Consider the following 18,177-nt stretch of genomic DNA (forward strand, 5'->3'; position numbering starts at 1 on the left):
AACTCCAATTAAACACCTGCCTTTTAGAACCATGGTTACCCCTCACACACTTCATTCATTATCAGTATCTCATCCTTGCTACTCAGGTAAATGTAATTACAAAATTGGCTCTTCCAGAATTTTCTTTAAAACTACATACTAAAAAAAATATTTTTTTTAATTTGTAAGACTAAGCATTTGGTGTTCTATATTTAAATAGAATTATTGGACAGTATGGAGTTAGAAGTTAACTTAGGAAGGTCACCTACCCCTGGGATACAGGCTCTGTTTGAATTAAGCAATATAATAATTGCAGCACACACAATCCAGTGAATGTTTTCCAAAATCAACAGCCATGCTTGCACAGACACAAGATTTATCACTCTATGGCTATAATGAGTGAGGAATATTTGGTGCAAGAAAACCAATGCAACCCACTCCCTTCTCTCACTTTGGTCTCCAAGCAATGTTACAGTTTTTATTTTACCTTTAATTTTCTATGTATGTGATGATTTTAAAAACAGATAAATAAATAAATAGAGTGGATACAGATTTAAGTGCACATTACTGACACCTTCTGGATAGAATCATAACTGATTCCCCCACTCCAATATCCCCGTTCTCAAGCAATTGGAGCCCCACAAGTTTGGAATTTTATTCCCACCATTTGAGGTAAAAGTCTAAATAGTAGAGAATATGGTGCTAATTAGGAGGTTCTTGCTGTAAGACAGTAATTACCTTGCATCAATTGTAAACAATGGCATTTCATCTGAAGAATTCTATCCAAAACACAGAAAATATCTTAAACATAGAAGTTGTGAACAAAAAGAAAACAAATTAAACCACGCAACACTTTACAACAATTATGAATAATCAGCAATTCACAATAAACCTAACACCAGTCCATCCCAGCTGGTCAAGGTTAAGACTTTCTACAAAGCAGAATGAACTAGAGGTTATGATCATTAAGAACAAATAAATGATTAATAATTGTTAATACACAGTTAATATTTAGCCAGCCATCTCACAACTTGGGCTGGCCTTTCCCTTGCCATAAATATCATCTGAGTGACCAGGGAGAGCCCTCACTTCCCTGCCAGGACCACTGCCCTCATCTGCCTTAGAACACCCAGAATGGCCTTCAATGGAACCTGGCAGGTCTATGCTCAGGAGAACTATGAAGAGTTTCTGAAAGCCCTTGGTAAGTGTCCAGCTGCTTTTGAAATAATTTCCCTGAAATGCAATGCACACTTTGCATGACTTCTCTTATTACTGTATTTCTCTGTGGGGTTATTTTTCTTTTGATTGTATAACAGAGTACCAGGTAAGTCTGTTAAGTCTAATTTGGAACTGAAAAGAATGCTGAAAATTACACAAATTGATGCAGAAAGGCTCCAGATAACCCTCAGATCCCTATCTTAACATTAAATGAGTCCCTCATGAAAGAAGAGCTAATCAGAAATCATCTTGTTTTGGTTAAGACAGAGCTTTAGAAACACATTTAACTAGAAACAGGTTTTCCAGGGCACACCCAATTGTCACTCTGCTGTTAGCAGTGCAGGCACTTTCTCTCCCAGCAGTGATTAATGTTTGTGGGAGCTGCTAAGTAATCTATAAGGAACAGACTTGGTGATTATCACTTAGGAGGTGCCTGCATTAAGAAAAACCCATGTACCCTCTTGACAACCTTGGCAACAAATTCCTACCTGGGATTTTAGAGGTATCTGGTAGAATAAAACTCAGCTACAGTTGGAAAGCCTTGTCCAGCAGCCTGAAACAAGCCCTCAGCTGTGAGAGGTGATCCTCTGAGATTGTGCTGCAGACACCCTGAGGAGGTAGTTTGAGGTTACCTTCCCTGTTACAGCTCTGACTGGACAGATAACCCCCACCTCCCATCAGCCTGGGGAGAGCTGAGGGAAACAAAACAACACACCCATGGTTTTCTTCCTGGAGAAATGTCCTCACTTGGAGAAGTGAGAAAGAAAGAGCAAGAGATCAGCAAACAGAGTACCAGAATCCATACAGCCCAGCTGGAAGGGAAATCCAAAACAGGATTGGTCTTTGAACTTGGACATCACTTTCTATTATTGGTTGTATCTTTTGCACCTTTATCAGAGAAAAGAATTTGCTATTCCATACCTACACACTACTTCATAACAAAGTCCTTTTCTTTGCCTTGCTTACAGCATTGCCAGATGAGCTTATCAAAGCTGCCAGAGACATTAAACCTATTGTTGAAATACAGCAAAAAGGAGATAATTTTGTTGTGACATCAAAAACACCCAAGCAATCTGTAACTAACTCATTCACACTTGGAAAAGAGGCTGACATCACCACAATGGATGGCAGGAAGCTAAAGGTAACATCTTGCAGGAAGGGTGCACCTCCAGTCATCCTCACACTTCAGTTTCTGTGTACAAGGAAAACTCTTTTGTACCATTTCCAGTAGGACACATTTCTATCACCTCAACAGGCAGAAATGTTGCTTCTAAAACTCTTATTCCAATGCTGCTGCCTCCAGTTTAAAACAGCAGCTGTCATTATGAAGAATGGCTTTAATTTATTTCCTATTTATGTGGTCCCCTACTTCATCTAACTGAATTCCCAAATCTGGCATTTTTTTGTAATTTTTAAACCTGCTCCAACAGTGCACAGTGAACATGGTAAGCGGGAAGCTTGTGTGCAAGTCAGACAAATTCTCTCACGAGCAAGAAGTGAAAGGAAATGAAATGGTGGAGGTAAGTGCTGGGACACAGTGGCATGTTAAGAAAACTGCTGAAGGGAAAAATGTCCTGTGTTGATTGGCTGAGTGTAGGGTCAGTACTTTAACAAGTCCTGGTCTCTAAATGACCACACACTTGCAGAAGTCCTCACAGGTGCTAAAATCTACAGAATCTCACAAAATCTCACAGAATTTTAGTATTTCATACTAACCACAGCCAGTGGAAAAATACCATTATTTTCCCTTATTCTTCCTGCTTCTTACTAAAACCATATTATTTCTAATGCATCTAATCTGCAATAGATGACTCCTTTGAACACCCATCCTGCTCGACAAATCTTTTTATTAATTACTACCCTGAGGCCAAGTCTAGGCACTGAAGTGTGAAGGGCTTTAGCTGCTGAGCATGTTGCAGAACAACTCCTTACAAATTCCCCTAGAATACAACACCAGTGTCTCCACCCTTAGGTTTATCCACAGGCTCTGAGAATTTACAACATACTTCCTCCACCTACAGTTCTTTGAAGGCTTTTAGTTGGTTCTAAGTTGTTTGGTAGTGACAAAGAGCTTTTCTCTACAGAGCTGAGCTCATCAGGCTTCTAAAGAGTGCCCACTTGGGCAAAGACTGCCACAAGAATGAGCTACTTACATTCAAGTGATATGTTCTGGACATACAGTTCCTTAAGATCATTTTGAATATCTCAAACTACTTCACTGGTAGTAAAAAGAACTCATTTCCACTTGAGACAGTGAATTTCTGTTAACAAGAAGCAGATTTTATGGTAGGATCTATGATACTTCCTAAAACAGAGTCATAAAATGTACTTCATGATGGCATTTAAATTTAAATTTTTCCAGCTTCAGAGGTGTTCCTGTAAAAGAGAAGTCTTTAGTGTGAATGTTATATATTTATAAGTAGGTACTGTAAATGTATTTTAATGTGGAATAAGGTGGATTTGTACATGATTTACAGAAACTTCTGGCCATGTCACCATAAACAGATTTCCTAAAGCTTAGATGAAAACCAAGTTATGCATATTTGTCTCCCACAGACTATGACTTATGGTGGAGTCACACTTGTCAGAAGAAGCAAGAGAGTTTAAAGCCAGCCCACCTTCTTTGTGACATCTTTACACACCTAAAATAAAGTGCAGTTTCCACAAGGTCTCATCTTTGTAATCTGATAAAATAGATAGAAAATAACTGTGATCTCTAACTCTCCTTTCACATAGACATCACTTCCCATGATTACAAGTCTGTGTTTCCCCTGAGTACACTTACAGTTGCTTTCCATACTCAAAGGTGATAGATGTCTGTCTCTCAAGCAGCCAAACCTGGACATTGCCTGGAACATGATGATCTGGCTCCACAATCCCTGGAATGGACAAAAGATGATGTAAATGCTTCCTAGTTTCTGACATACTCAGTGAACATACTTTAGTTCCTTTGTCTAATAGCCTTCTACCAAAACTCCTCAATAATCTAACCAGCAATTAGGCATTTGTTTAACTGATCTGCACAACCAGTCTGTATCATCAATACAAACAGAACATTTTAAGGGCTATGAAGTATTTAACAGTCATAAACAATTACAAAGTAATCATAGAAATGACTGCTCTGGAGGTGGAGTCCAATTAAACAAAACTGAGGCACTACAAGAGCAAGGGGAAGTAAACATCCTTCCAGTCTGCAACTTGCTCCAATATCTGCTTGTCACAGGGAAGCTCAAGTAAACTACGTGGCTTATGTTAACATTGTGATAATTTTTCTGTACACTGCTGATTACATCGTGCTATTCTATTAGCAGTCCTATTTCATACTTATTTAAGTCACTGCAGGTTTGTTAGAATTGGTCTGGTGTGTAAGACCTTCATTTAAAAAGTTGCTGGACTGATTATGCCATTTAAAATCCTCATGGGGATGTTTTATTCCAGTTAAGAGTGCTGAGTCTACACCTGCCTGTGCGAGGAGCAGAGCAGTTTATGACAGGGGTAAAATGGTGTTTTAGTTAATAACAACTTGCAACGTGGTGTAAGCAATTTGGGAAGTGTATCCTTATTCTGGGGTAAGGCTGTCCTCATGGGGAGCTTTACTGGCAGAACCATCGTTGTGTTCATTTTGCTCCCCAGGCAGTTCTAATGCTAACTACACTTTTACAGGCTAAGTTAAATTCTGTGGGAGCTACAGACAAATAAGATCACCAGAACAGAAATCCAGGCACTGGTAAAACCAAGGGAGAAAGCTCCCCTAAAGCATCTGTACTGCAAAAAGCCATATAAGAGCTTGAAACAATTCTGTTTGGAAGTTGCTGGGTAACTGCTGCTAACTACACAGTGCAACACCACAAAACAGAGCACAGCTTTCCAACAGTACCTCTGCAGGACACTGCAAGAGTTCAGTGACCAAATGCTCTATCAGCTCCTTGGCAGGATACAAAATAAAGGACACTTCAGGTTTATTTCCAAACTCAGACACAGATCATTCATTGCTCCAAACCCTACACTTTTAAAGCATGCTACAAAGCAACAATTACAGGCTTTGATACGCTGACATAAAGTGTTGTTAAAGCAAAATGTGTGTATGTTTGCTTTTAAAAGAACCACGGCCTTATTTTGGTTAAATAACTACTCAAATATTCCCAGCTCACTTGGGAACTGCCTTGCAAACTCACTTCTTCCATATTTAACACCTTATTAAAGTTCAGCCTCAATATAAGACAGCTGGTATGAAAACACAGGTTAAGCTACAGACGGTATATACTACATACCAAACCCACACTAATCCTATATAGATTCCTATAGGATTTTTGTGTGCCTGTCACACAATCCCACCACAATTTCAGTCTCTAATGTACTTTCTTAGTTTGATTTTAGTATTCTCTTCACAATTCATGTATGTGGCTCTGTATAAGGTAACAAATAGCATGCTTACCCCAGAATAATGTTAACTGTAAGCATCAAATCCTGTCAGAGCCCCCCAGCTCTGTGTGTCCTGAACACAAAGCAAACAAGCACCACTGCTTTTTTTGCTTGGTTGGTTGTTTTTTTCTTGGAAGAGCAGCATATGTAGTTAACATACACCTCCTGTATCACTGCTCAAACTTCCTCTGTTATTCAAAACCTGTAGATGTGTCAGGCAATCCTGAGCAAGTGACTGTCAGGATAGGAACAGCAGTGTCCACCCACCACTCTTCATACCCAGGCATTAAAAAGTGAAATTCTGCTGGTGACAGACATCAGGGCTGCCTCCACTCCCCGGTCTTTTGTCTCCCCTCTGCAGTTCTCTGAAAATTCCTCATCCAGCAAAGATGCAGACACCGCTCGACCGAACCTTTCATCACAGTCACACATCTGCCATTTCTCTGCCTGTCCGCGTTAGCGGGTCACACATCCAGGCGTTAATAACCCCCCCGCTTTATTGTTCTCATCACACAAATCGCTTAACAGGGCCACAGTACAGGGGTGGCTGGAACCAGGGCTTAAGCCCTCACACAGCGAGTCCTCCCGGCCCGGCCCAGCACCCGGGAGCAGCGCCTTGTGCCACGCAGCGCCGAGAGGTGACACCGTGAGGAGGGGACCAAAACAGCCCCGAGAGGTGACACCGTGGGGAGGGGACCCGCACAGTCCCGAGAGGTGACAGTGAGGAGGGGACCAAAACAGCCCCGAGAGGTGACACCGTGAGGAGGGGACCCGCACAGCCCCCAGAGGTGACACCGTGAGGAAGGGACCCGCACAGTCCCGAGAGGTGACACCGTGAGGAGGGGACCCGCATAGTCCCGAGAGGTGACACCGTGAGGAGGGGACCCGCACAGCCCCGAGAGGTGACACCGTGAGGAGGGGACCCGCACAGCCCCGAGAGGTGACACCGTGAGGAGGGGATCCTCCCGTTCTCTCCCGTCCCACCCGCCCCGATCCCGCTCTCCCCTCGCGCCGCCATCTCGCGGCTCTTTCGGCGGGAACGCCGCGCGCCGGGATGGGCGGGGCGGGGCGGGGCGGGGCGCACGCGCGGGGAGGCGGAGGGAAGGGTGGGAGGGGGAGGAGGAGGCGGTTGAGCGCATGCGCGGTGTGGGCGGGTCCGGTTTTGGCGCCGGCGGCCGCCCCTCCCCCCTCCCCCGTGCTTCCCTCCTCGCGCCGGAAGCCCCGCGGGAAGTCTCGCGAGAGGCGGCGGGAGGGCGGGCGGGTGGCGGTGTCGCTGCGTGCAGCTCCGCAGGGGTCTCCTCAGGCTCCGCTCCCCGCAGCGCCTCGGCCCGGCCGCTCCCTCCCTGCTTTTTGCTTCCCCCCCTCCCCCCTCCGCGGCTTCCCCTTCCCCGACCCCTTCCTTCTCCCGCATCCGCCGCCATGTCCCGCTACCTGCGTCCCCCCAACACCTCGCTCTTCGTGCGGAACGTGGCCGATGACACCCGGTGAGTGGGGGCGGGCGCCAGCGGGGCGCGGGGGCTGCGCAGGCTTTGGCGGGCTCGCTAGGCCGCTCGGGCGGCTGCGGGCGGAGGGGCTCGGGGCCCTCCCGGAGCGAGGGGAGGGGAGGGGGAGAGCCCGGCCTACCCCCTTCTTTCTTATTTTTTTTTCCTTTTTTTTTTTTTTTTTTTTTTAACCTTTCTCCCTGCTTCGCCTTCCGCGCCCTTCTCCATTTTCCTCTCTCTCTCCGTCCTCGCGGTGCTTTTTTTCCTTCCACGAGGATCGGTTTGGAAGCGATGTCCAGAAAGAAAGAAAGAACAAAGCTGGGCTGGAAGAAAGTCAAACTCTGGGCCCCGCGTTTGAGTTTGTCCAGCGGGAATTCGAGGCGGGATTTCCGTGCCCGTTTCAGGGGTGGCCGCTTGTGGCCCTGGGCGATGCTCAGCAGCCGCGGGAGTTTCGGGTGCTCGGTTCCCATACAGCGAGTGTCACTTGAAGGGTGAAAACCCCGCGTTTGCTACGGGTGTCCCCAAAACCCTTGGCGTAGTTGGTCCCGTTAGGATGGTAATTAGTGCCAGTTCGGGTGGAATGTCATTGCATTAATTGTTATGTACCGTGGCCTCATGTGACTGTCACTGTAGAGGCAGCGGGGGGGAAGCAATGCTTTTTTTTTTTTTTTTTTTTTTTTTTTGAATTATTGTATTGTAAAATGCCGTTGGGACCAGATGTGTGCAGCAGCTTAGTGAAAGGACTTTGCATAGCGAGTTGGAATAATTAACAAGTTGGGAGGTTCTTCTTTTTTGCTTGGATATTTTTAGCAGGCTGCCAGATTTCTCCACTTTTGTTTTGCAGTTTTTTTGTGGTCCTTTGGTTTTTATCAGCCATGAGATATTTATAGATTGTGTTAGTATGGAATGTGTATGTGTGTTACAGCATTCCTCTGTTGTTAATTATTTCAGCGTTTGTAGGGAAGGCCCTGCAGGTCTGGTTGAATAAAATACAACTTGCTGCCTGGGCAGCTTGGAGCAAAATTGCTCAGTGAATAACAATACCATGGCACAGTGGAATTAATTAGGAACCTTATTGTGCTCAGAACCATAAATCTCTTCAAAGTTAAAGTTGAGGGGGCAGTTTAGTGAATTTTCTTCTTCCTTTTAGCTAGTTTATTTTACTGCATGAGCAGTCAAGGCTGCTACCTCAGACTCTTTCAGCCAGTGTGTGTCCTGGTGAGGTTTTCACCGTGAGGTTGTGATTTGGAGGTGCATTCTCCTTGGTGATGGTTCCACTGTGAGGTGGTGATGTTGGTGACTGTAGTTCCTTTCTGCCCTCACTGATTCCCTGCACCTCAGGTTCTTCCCTAGCTGCTGAGAAAGGGAAAAGAACAGCAGCAAGGCTTTCACCCCACATGGTACTGCAGCAATCTGTCTCACACAGCTTGTCCTCAGTGACACAAAAATTCGGGTGAAGAAGCTGAGGTGGTTGGGAAACCTCACTTGGAGGAGATGGTGGCTGTTCCAGGTGCAGTTACAGAGCTGCTGGACAGTTCTGTGCTCAGCTCTCTAAAGCCACCTCTGGAAAAGCTGTCCTAAGGGTGTGAATGGTGCTCACTGGAGTTTTGGTGTTTGATGTGGTTGTAAGTATTGATTATTTTATGCTAATGAGTTTGTGTGCCTGGTTCATTGTGGTGTCTCTGAGTCACGGCCTTTACGCTTGCGTGTGGCAAGAGCTTTGTCAAGAGTTCCATGAAGAACTTGAGTGACAATAATTCCTAGATCCTTCTTTTCACTTTCTGCCCACCTCTGCTCATCCATCCTGCCTTCAGTTGACTTAATTTGCATCACATCTCACTTTACACTTCCACTTAAGCATCCTGGGCTTTTTTTTCAGGAAAGCTTCGTGCGTTGCTCAACAATGAACTGCTCCAGCACTGTTCTCCCCAAAACCATTTCACTACCTGCATCCTCTGTCAACTGCCCCCAAAAATGGGCGGTCGTGTTAGTTACAGATTTCAATATTGGTTATTTGGTTTTGATTTGATGTTTTGTGACACCTCCAGCCTGAAATCTGAGCTGTTTGTGATGTTGTAGGTCTGAAGACTTGCGCCGTGAGTTCGGTCGCTATGGGCCTATAGTTGATGTTTACGTCCCACTTGACTTCTACACCCGGCGTCCCAGAGGATTTGCATATGTTCAATATCCTTTCTTCAGATGGCTGATTAGTGAGGGGTGTTGGAGTTTGAAATTCAAGTTTGTGTAAGAGGTAACCAATCTAAATGAAAAAGCAGTTTACTTTTGTGTTGTATCTAATACGTGTCTCACATATCGTGGTGTTTCGTTGTTTTTGAAGATTAACTTCTCTCAACTGTTCTTTGCCTTTTTTTTTTTTTTTTTTTTTTTTTTTTTTGCAAAATTTAATTTAAGTCCAGTAATATATAAAAGCTTGCTTATGTTGCTGAAATTGATATTATATTATTTAAATGAAAATTTATCACTGCCTCAAAATTGTCTAGCACGTTTTTATTATCGCTGCTGTGTAAGTAAACTTGTGCTTAGCAAACTGTGGCTGGTATTCATTGTTAATTTAACAAATGGAAACTAGAATCACTTGATCAAAGTCAGATTGTGTAAAAAAAAATGAGGTGAAGTTCTTTCTTTAATATTGTCCCCTAATTTGCTGTCCTCTGTTGTTGCCTCAGAATGTAAAGCTGTACAGTAATGGCGACCCCAAAGAGAAAGCATGAAAGAACCTTTAGAGTAGAGTTCAAGAATTAAGGCAAGTAGACAAGCCAAAGACCTCTTAAGGATCAGGCTTGAAGAGAAGGGAGAGTTTGGGAAAAGAAAAAATAAAGAAAAGCTGGAAGAAGGACAAGCCATAATGGGAGACAAAGCTTCGCTTTATCTACAAAAGGGGGAAAAGGTTGTTTTTCAAAGTAAAAGATAAAGCCATCTGTCATTTTTGGCCAAGCATCTCATGACAAGTCCTTCTGACAAGCACTTAAAGAGTTAAAGGTCAAGATGAAGTTGAATGGTGGCCAAGATTAAAGGAGTCATACCTGATGTATCCTACAGAATAACAGTTTTTCTTCTGTTTGTCACGTAAGCAGTAATTTGATGAATGATTCTGGCTTAGTCCATTGACAAAACCTCTGCTCTTTCTCTCCTGAGTGCTATTGTGACTGTGCTCTTGAATGCAAGTGTTTTATCAAGATGATTTAGTTGAGTTTCTGCATAGATTATGCTGCTGATGAACTGAGTGGCTACGAGGAGAAAGGCAATTCCTTCTTTCAGGTCACCTAGCTGGAAGAAGGTGTGTGAATTACAGGAGTGGTCAATCTTGCAGATTAAAATTAGCAATGATTGTGTGACTGAACATCTGACCTGACAGACAGCTTAGGGGGGGGTCAGTGTCTGCTTCTACTGCAGACTGCTGAAGGTCTGTCTGCATGTCCTTTTCATAATTTTAACAGTTGGTAAAAAAAGGAAAAGCTTTATCCCAATTCTCAAATGAGTAGCAATGTTAACTTTTGCTGTTGGTATGCCTAACATAATTTAAGAAGTGGGATTTAATTTTGGTAAAGTCAATGTAGTAGAAAGAACTGAATGATCACTAGCAGATGTATTCTGAAAAGGATACTGGTTTTCTTTTTTTGCATAAGTACAAGTGGGAGAAGAAGAAAGTTGAGTATTGCATAGCAACTGCTTGCTGATAAGTTCATGGTCCTATAATCAGAGTTTAATTTTATTGTAGGAGTTCTCAGATAGCTGGTGGTTAATTAAAATAAATTTACCAGTGCATACTGCAGCGTGGCCAAAAAACTTAAAAAATTATAAAAACAGCGCACCTGTAAAATTAGCAAATAACTTTTTTTTTTATTTTAAAATACCAAACCTGTAAACTATTTGAATTCCCAAGTACCTTAACACTCACCACATTTGAAGATGTCCGGGATGCAGAGGATGCTCTCCACAACCTGGATCGGAAGTGGATTTGTGGCCGGCAGATAGAGATCCAGTTTGCACAGGGGGATCGGAAGAGTGAGTGCTGGGACTCCTCAGCCTGGGTGTCTGCTGCTAATTGTTGTGATATGTTCTTACTTGTGTCTCAGTACTTTCTGGATGTTTTGCTTTTTAGCCAGTAACTATTAATGACTTGTTATAATTAAAGCCAGATAACTAAGTACAATGGTCATTTACCACAATCTGATTCTTGCTGCTGGCTGAAAATTCTTAAAAGCTTTCTGTGCAGCTCTGTGCTTCCCTTTCCAAGTGAGTAGCACAGTTTTAATGTCTTGCAGTGTTAATATCATGTTGAAGCACGTTAATGAGTCCATGCTGACATTTCCCAGTGCAGTCCAATTTCCAGGACTGAGGTAATGTCTTATTTCTCACCTGGCTTCAGGATGAAAGTACATTTCAGAATATCCCAATTCAACACCAAACAGCAGTCTCCTTTCCTGAGCAGATAATTGGAAAGGGAACTGAAATATTTTCCACCTTAGGATACATAATCTTAGATGGATAAAACTTCTTTGTGTGGCATCCATTGCTGCTTCTGTAAGAGCTCTCTTTTAATCACTAAAGGCTGTGGATCAGGTGTTATCTAGTCATGGAAATGTATGTTTAATTTATTCCCTGTTTAATTTATTCCCTGTTAGCTTTCACTTTTTGTTAGCTTTCACTTTTTTTCACTTTTTGGGTAAATTCAGGAATATTGGAATGTTTCAGCTATGTGTTTGGCCACAAACTGCCTTAGCCAGTTCTGGTTGTATGGAGGGTTAGTCCTTCCTTGTTGCTTTTGTGGTTTTGTTTTGTTAAGGGTTTTGGTTGTTTTTTTCCCTGGATTTATGATCCCACAAGGCTGGGTTAATTTTTATCCATTGCTTAAGGCAGCAAAAAGCCAGAGGCACAGAGCAGCCTCTCAGCTGCCCCTCTGTCAACATCTCTGCGAGAATCATGAATTCATCTTTCTGCAGAATAACAGATACGTGGATTGGTAGTGTCACTACTAAGTAGGGCATCTCATCTAACTTCAAATGTTCAATATTGCTCTTTTTTACAGCACCAAACCAGATGAAGGCCAAGGAAGGGAGAAACCTGTACAGTTCCTCTCGTTACGATGATTATGACAGGTACAGGAGGTCCAGAAGCCGGAGTTACGAGAGGAGGAGGTCTAGAAGTCGTTCCTTTGATTACAGCTACAGAAGATCATATAGTCCCAGAAAGTAAGTGGATGGGTGTTTGGCTTCAGCTGCAGGAGGCTGCTGCTGGAGGAGAAACCATGTTGCCTGTTTAATTGTTAAAAATTTGAATAGTCTTCTTCCCTGCTACTTCCCTGCGGGAGGTGTGTATCTTGCATGCTGCAGCAGGTCAGAAATGTTGCATGAAATGGTTCTGTGCTTCACTGAGGGGTAACTGACAGCAAAAGCACAGCTTGAAAAATAACTAATTAAGCATCTTGTGTGCACACACGGGTATTTGTCACCATTTCCTTTTTCTGATGTACCTTTTTAGCAGTAGACCTACTGGAAGACCCCGTCGTAGCAGAAGCCATTCGGACAATGATAGGTAAACCACTTTTTACACCCTTTAAGTTGAAAATTAGATGACTGTATTCCTTTAACTTTAGGTTTCTAAAAAAAAAAGTTTCTCCTGCAAAAAACGGTAAACAATTTTTAATGTACTAGATGTCTAAGAATAGTGTTTTTACATTCAAATCTCCTCTCTCCCCTTTATTCTGATAGGTTCAAACACCGCAATCGATCTTTTTCAAGATCTAAGTCCAATTCAAGATCACGATCCAAGTCACAGCCCAAGAAAGAAATGAAGGCTAAATCACGGTCTAGGTCTGCATCTCACACCAAATCTAGAGGCACCTCTAAAACAGATTCTAAAACACACTATAAGTCCAGCTCAAGATATGAAAAGGAGTCGAGAAAAAAAGAACCAGCTAGATCCAAATCACAGTCAAGATCACATTCTAGATCTAGGTCAAAATCCAGATCAAGGTCATGGACTAGTCCCAAGTCCAGTGGCCACTAACAGTGTATCCATGTTGTTTTTAGGCATGTAAGATTCATTTACACACAGTTCAGTTTACTTAAATTATCAGGAATATGATGTTGCAACAGTGCTAAAAAATATTTTCTTTGTCAGTTTTCCCTGTAGCCAACGATGGTTAAAATTAAAACAGTGTTGAGAAGCCACTAAGAGAGAGAGAGAGAGAAAGAGAGAGAGAGAGAGAATGTCCACTTGGTTAAACGTCATGGGCAGCTACTGACCTGGTTGTGGTGTCTCTATGTATATTTTTGTAAAGATTTGCATTTTTAATGCTTAGGTATTGGTGATGATTTGACTGATCGTAACTTGCAACATTGTCCTATTAAAAATGTCATCCCCATAGAGAAATTGGTTTGTGCTGAACAGTTAAACCAACTGTTTAACTTGTTCTTTAATGCTAAACTTTGTGATAAAAAAAGCAGAAAACTGGACAGCTGTAGTGCAACACTGACTGCTGTGAAATGCAGACTGGCAGCTGTGTTTCCACTGTTGAAAGGCAGGTTTCTGTGTTCTCCATGCCCACTGACACCAGTTGGTCAGCAAATGGAGCTCTGTGGAGAGAGATTTTTGAGATTTCTCTTTTCACCCTGCCATCTGGAGAGATGGTACTAACACTGCATGTCCTACAGGGGAGAGAGTTGGTCTTGGGAGCTGGTTGAGAGACAATGCAGTGTCAGGAAAGAGCCCTCACTGCTTTTGACCTGGCTGCTAGTACTAAATGTGTGAGGAAAAAACACACCTTGAGATGGAAAACTAAATTCAGATTTCAGCAAATGGCAGAGCAACTAAATATTAGGTTGTGTGTACATTTTATGCAGTTTTTGTATCTATTCTAAATTTTAGTGAGCAGTTAACCATAAAGTTGCTTCGTTTTCCTGCTGTTAGATACAAGTAGATTGTTTCCAGTTGTGCGTGTACAGTATATAAGAACTAAACTTTTATGCCAATGACTTCTGTGGTTAGTTGGTGTATTCATAGGTATAAACCTGTAGCCATCTCCTTGAGTACCAAAGGCTTGCTTTTACACATCAAAAAGTATTTGGTCAAGCAAGTCTGAATCACTTCTTCCTCAAAATGGATAGTGGTTTGGTTACAAGATTTCATTTTCCTGAAGAACAAATATTTGAAGTTGGGTATGAACAAGAGCTGCATCACTAGCTATCTAGTTTATCACTAATACAGTATATTTAGTAAACTGAATGTGAAAAAAGTAACGAAACCAGTGTGTAATCTTGCCAGTATTTCTCTAGAAGGCAAGATACTTGGTTATGAAAATGGCTTTTGGCGTTGTTTTTTTTTCTCTTTACCTTCAAAAGCCAGCAGCAAACACCTGGTGTTCCTCGCTGTCTTATGTAGTAGCATATGAAGACATTGATTCAAAAAAAGTTCCTTTTTAGAGAAATGTTTTAGGTTTGGGTTTTAGTGTTTTCAGCAGGGCCTTTGAAAAAATGCAGATGGCTTTTAAATATTGGCAGTGGAACGTGCTTAGGGGGTTGATTCTAGAGTCTTTGTACATTTGATAGTATTTCTGACTTTTTCTTTACTGTTTGCAGTTAATGTTCATGTTCTGCTATGCAATCATTTATATGCACGTTCCTTTAATTTTGTAGACTTTCCTGGATGTATAGTTTAAAAACAGCAAAAATTCTATTTAAAACTGTAGCAGTAGTGTGCAGCTCTAGCAGAGGAAAGTTGTGGGATTAAACTTTGTATTTCCTTTCTTATAGAGGCTTCTAAAAAGGTATTTTTATATGTTCTTTTTAACAAATATTGTGTACTACCTTTAAAACATCGATGTTTTGATCAAAATAACTAAAGACCCAGCTTATTTTCTGCTTGCTGTAAATTTAGCAAACATGCTGTAATAAAAAACATGAAGGAAATACTGATCCACTGGAATTATTGTAGCTTTAGAATTTGACTCCAGAGCATGGTTAGGAGCAGAGCTATGCATCCCTTACGGAGTAAAATCCTTACTGTGGTATTTCAGTAGGTCAGGAATGAAACATTTAATGTTGGAATAAATATAATTTCTCATTTTTAAAGTGGTACTAGACAAAATAAGAACGATAAGCATATGTTTTAGTCTAATATATTGAAATTTCTTTTCCATTAACTTTCATTACTGCTGGATGGAATTCCCCATGGTAATAATTTGGGTATTATTAGCCAGGTTATGCACTTAAAATTGGTTGTGAGGATTCACATGGACCCAAATCTCTAACGTCACCTATGGATTTATGTTTGTCATATCAAAAACTGTACCAGCAGTACAGGTTCTCTGGGAGGTGGTAAAACTTTCCTGGTGGCAATTAGATCTCAACCTGCCTCTTGGCACTTGTGGTGTAGAAACCAGCAGTTCTTGGGCCACTGAAGGAAAAAAGCACTTGATTGCTTTGACAAACTCATTTGCACACCTCCTAAGCTGAGCTGTGATGCTCTGGCAGCTTTCTGCTTGTACCAGCAGCACATCTCACCCTTTTTCAGTTTTTCCTAATGGAATAGAGTCTTCATGGCTAAAATCCTACTAAAAAGTGCTGCTGTGTGACTGTCACAGGAAAGTGTGGTTGTTTCTGTCAGCAGCCTGCAAGTGATTGCTCTAATTAACATTCACCTTAGTCCAAGTGTAATTAATGTTCCTGTTAAGTCCAGCCAGAATTACAGCTGGATCAGTGAGGAGCAGGAGGAGGGAGGAGAAGAGAAGATCTTTGTGTCCAGGCTGAGGTTCTGATCTGAGACTGCAGAGTCATAGGAACAGTACCTTAACTATTTTGTCAGCATGTCCTTGTGTTATGTGCCTCGACATTTATGTATAGCACAGTTAATTTTTGTGTTGCAAATCCAATTCATTGCAAGTATAATGCAGTATCTGACAGTTCTGATGGTTCTTTCTTTCTCTCCCAGAGGTAGGACTAAACTTTGACTTGACTTGTGTATATGAACAAGCCAGAAAAGCCGAACACAAACCCACGATGTTTCAAGAGTGCATGAATAAAGATGTTGTCCTAGTTCTTGCTCCCATGGAAAAATTGTGAAGAAGCTGTTCTGTGGGCCTTTCAGTTGGGGACGAGTTAGCAGGATGTGGCCAAAAGGGCAGGGAATGTTTACATGTGAGTCCAGCCACAGCCCATCTAGATAACATCTCCCTCCCTTGGTGCAGGTGTCCCAGTCCTGCCCTAAAAACAGCAGTAGCCTGTCTCGTGCAAGCTACCTGCAGGTTATGCACAGCTGGAATGCAAGAACATACACAGGCTGCAAAAGATCCTGTACAGGCATCTTTCTTTTGGAGTCTCAAGAACGGTGGGGGTTATGTTTTCTCTGTGGTAAAACTAGAGTTTTGTCATTCCTGCAAAATTTGTAGAATGGAAGTAGTTATGTTCAGAACAAAACATTCTGCTGAAAGTAACGGCTGTGCTCCAAAATATCTGCAGTGGATTGGGTTATCTCAGCAGTGATAGAAGGCTCTATGGGAACTTCTTTTTCACCTAAAGTCCATGCACCCAACTGATAATTAAGAATTTAGTGGTTAAGTAGCTGGGTGTTTAAATTAGGGACTGCAATAGAGTGGTCCCTGAAAGCTCGATGTTATCCTTTCTATGTCTTTTAAAGATGTTTAAATGTACAGTATAATGGCTTTATGCAAAGTTTAAGTTTTCAATTTCATTGTTATTTTGAGCTCTAAGAAAACTTCATTTTTTTTTCTGACTGTTGAGTCTGGGTGACAGCTTGAAAGATGCTCAGAGAAGGGCAATTGGATTGAGCCACATCGCAGCACTGCTACTTGATTTTTTGGCAGGGATGTTGCAGATTAACATTTTGAAGCCTAAAGGGATAAATTTACACATTTTTAGGACATAATCACCCATTAATAATTGCTGGGGTTTTTTTTCGATTTATCTTGTAAATTGCTTAAAAAGTCTGTAGTCCATTGCTATACTACTTGTCTAAAGATGCTCTTGCTCATGAGACTATGATAGGAAGGGAAGACTATGTACCCTGTAGTGTGTTTGATCCAAAGATGCTGATGTTTTATTCATACCCATCCTTTCTTCTTGAGTTTTGTGTTCCATCTGTGCAAATAACCCTGTGAATTGGGAATAAAATGTACAAGTTTTGACTATAACTCGAGAGCACCTTCTGACTCAATTAATAACAGCTGTAGCCTGCTGCAGAGTGACCACCGAGCCCTGAAACCCCCAGGAAGTTCCCTCGAGGAGCAAGTCAGCCCCTCAGAGGCAGCAGAGAGCCTGGAGCCAAGGTGTAAAATAAGATTAAGCTGCATCTGCCCAGCCCCGGAGGAGGCTTTGGTTTGGTTTTCAAGCCCTGTGTTCACAGAGCACTGGAGGAGGACAAATGAGGCTGAGGAAATGGCAGTTCCAGCTTGGTCTGACACCCAGAGGCACAGGGACCATGGGGGGCTCAGCTTGCTGGTCCCCATCAGGTGAAGGTAATTGGAGTTTATTGCCATTAAATGTATTTTAAATGCCCCCTTTTGCATCCTTAATTGGATTTCCCAAGTGTCAGCGGTTCCTGTAACTCCTTGGCCTGCCAAAAGAACATCATCCCACTTTTCTGTTACCATCTCAAAAGAAACAGAAGCTTTCTAGGGGTGAAAAGTTTATTTTATTTAAAATTTTGTTTCCAATTTGTAGGTACACCTTAGTACTTGACAATTTGTAGCCGAGGATAGAGTTGTAACTGGGATACATCTCACACACTGGTGAGGGGCCTGGTAACAAAGACAAGTTTTGGAATTTTAAATAAAAAAACCTCAATTCCATCTGATTTACAGTAATAGATTTGTAAACATTCAACCAGCTGCCAATGCATTTTGAATGTACAGAAAAACATCTCCAAAAACATTTCCCCATCTGCACAGCTCCCAGGTTAAAGCACAATATTATTTTAGTGATTTCTGTATTTTGAAATTATCTCTTTCTCTTGTCACAGTTCAGTTGTTTCTGCCATGGAACCACCTGAACTGGGAGCACTGGGAGCTGCCCTGTCCCCATCCTGACGTTGACATTTG

At 42.1% G+C, this 18,177-nt stretch overlaps 2 protein-coding genes across 9 annotated transcripts; both read left to right on the forward strand.

Annotated features, from left to right (window-relative positions):
• Positions 1-1,024: 1,024 nt before the first annotated feature.
• Positions 1,025-3,864, forward strand: LOC139807123 (fatty acid-binding protein, liver). Its single transcript, XM_071767685.1, has 4 exons — positions 1,025-1,180; positions 2,166-2,338; positions 2,628-2,717; positions 3,754-3,864. Exons 1-4 carry the CDS (start codon positions 1,114-1,116, stop codon positions 3,802-3,804), a joined length of 381 nt encoding a protein of 126 aa, XP_071623786.1. The 5' UTR covers positions 1,025-1,113; the 3' UTR covers positions 3,805-3,864.
• Positions 3,865-6,844: 2,980 nt separating this feature from the next.
• SRSF10 (serine and arginine rich splicing factor 10) lies at positions 6,845-17,271 on the forward strand. Of its 8 annotated transcripts, none has more exons than XM_071767941.1 (7): positions 6,846-7,103; positions 9,180-9,284; positions 11,023-11,126; positions 12,151-12,313; positions 12,606-12,656; positions 12,833-12,934; positions 16,053-17,271. In XM_071767941.1, exons 1-7 carry the CDS (start codon positions 7,039-7,041, stop codon positions 16,069-16,071), a joined length of 609 nt encoding a protein of 202 aa, XP_071624042.1. In that variant the 5' UTR covers positions 6,846-7,038; the 3' UTR covers positions 16,072-17,271. The 8 variants fall into 8 exon arrangements, with proteins under 8 accessions (XP_071624040.1, XP_071624042.1, XP_071624046.1 ...); XM_071767945.1 differs by lacking the exon at positions 16,053-17,271 and adding an exon at positions 9,788-10,187 and having other exon boundaries at positions 9,180-9,351; positions 11,005-11,126; positions 12,603-12,656; positions 12,833-15,031; XM_071767946.1 differs by lacking the exon at positions 16,053-17,271 and adding an exon at positions 9,788-10,149 and having other exon boundaries at positions 6,847-7,103; positions 9,180-9,351; positions 11,031-11,126; positions 12,603-12,656; positions 12,833-15,031.
• The last annotated feature ends 906 nt before the right edge of the window (positions 17,272-18,177 follow it).

This window comes from Heliangelus exortis, chromosome 24 (genome assembly GCF_036169615.1).
Source record: "Heliangelus exortis chromosome 24, bHelExo1.hap1, whole genome shotgun sequence".
Taxonomy (NCBI): Eukaryota; Metazoa; Chordata; class Aves; order Apodiformes; family Trochilidae; genus Heliangelus; species Heliangelus exortis.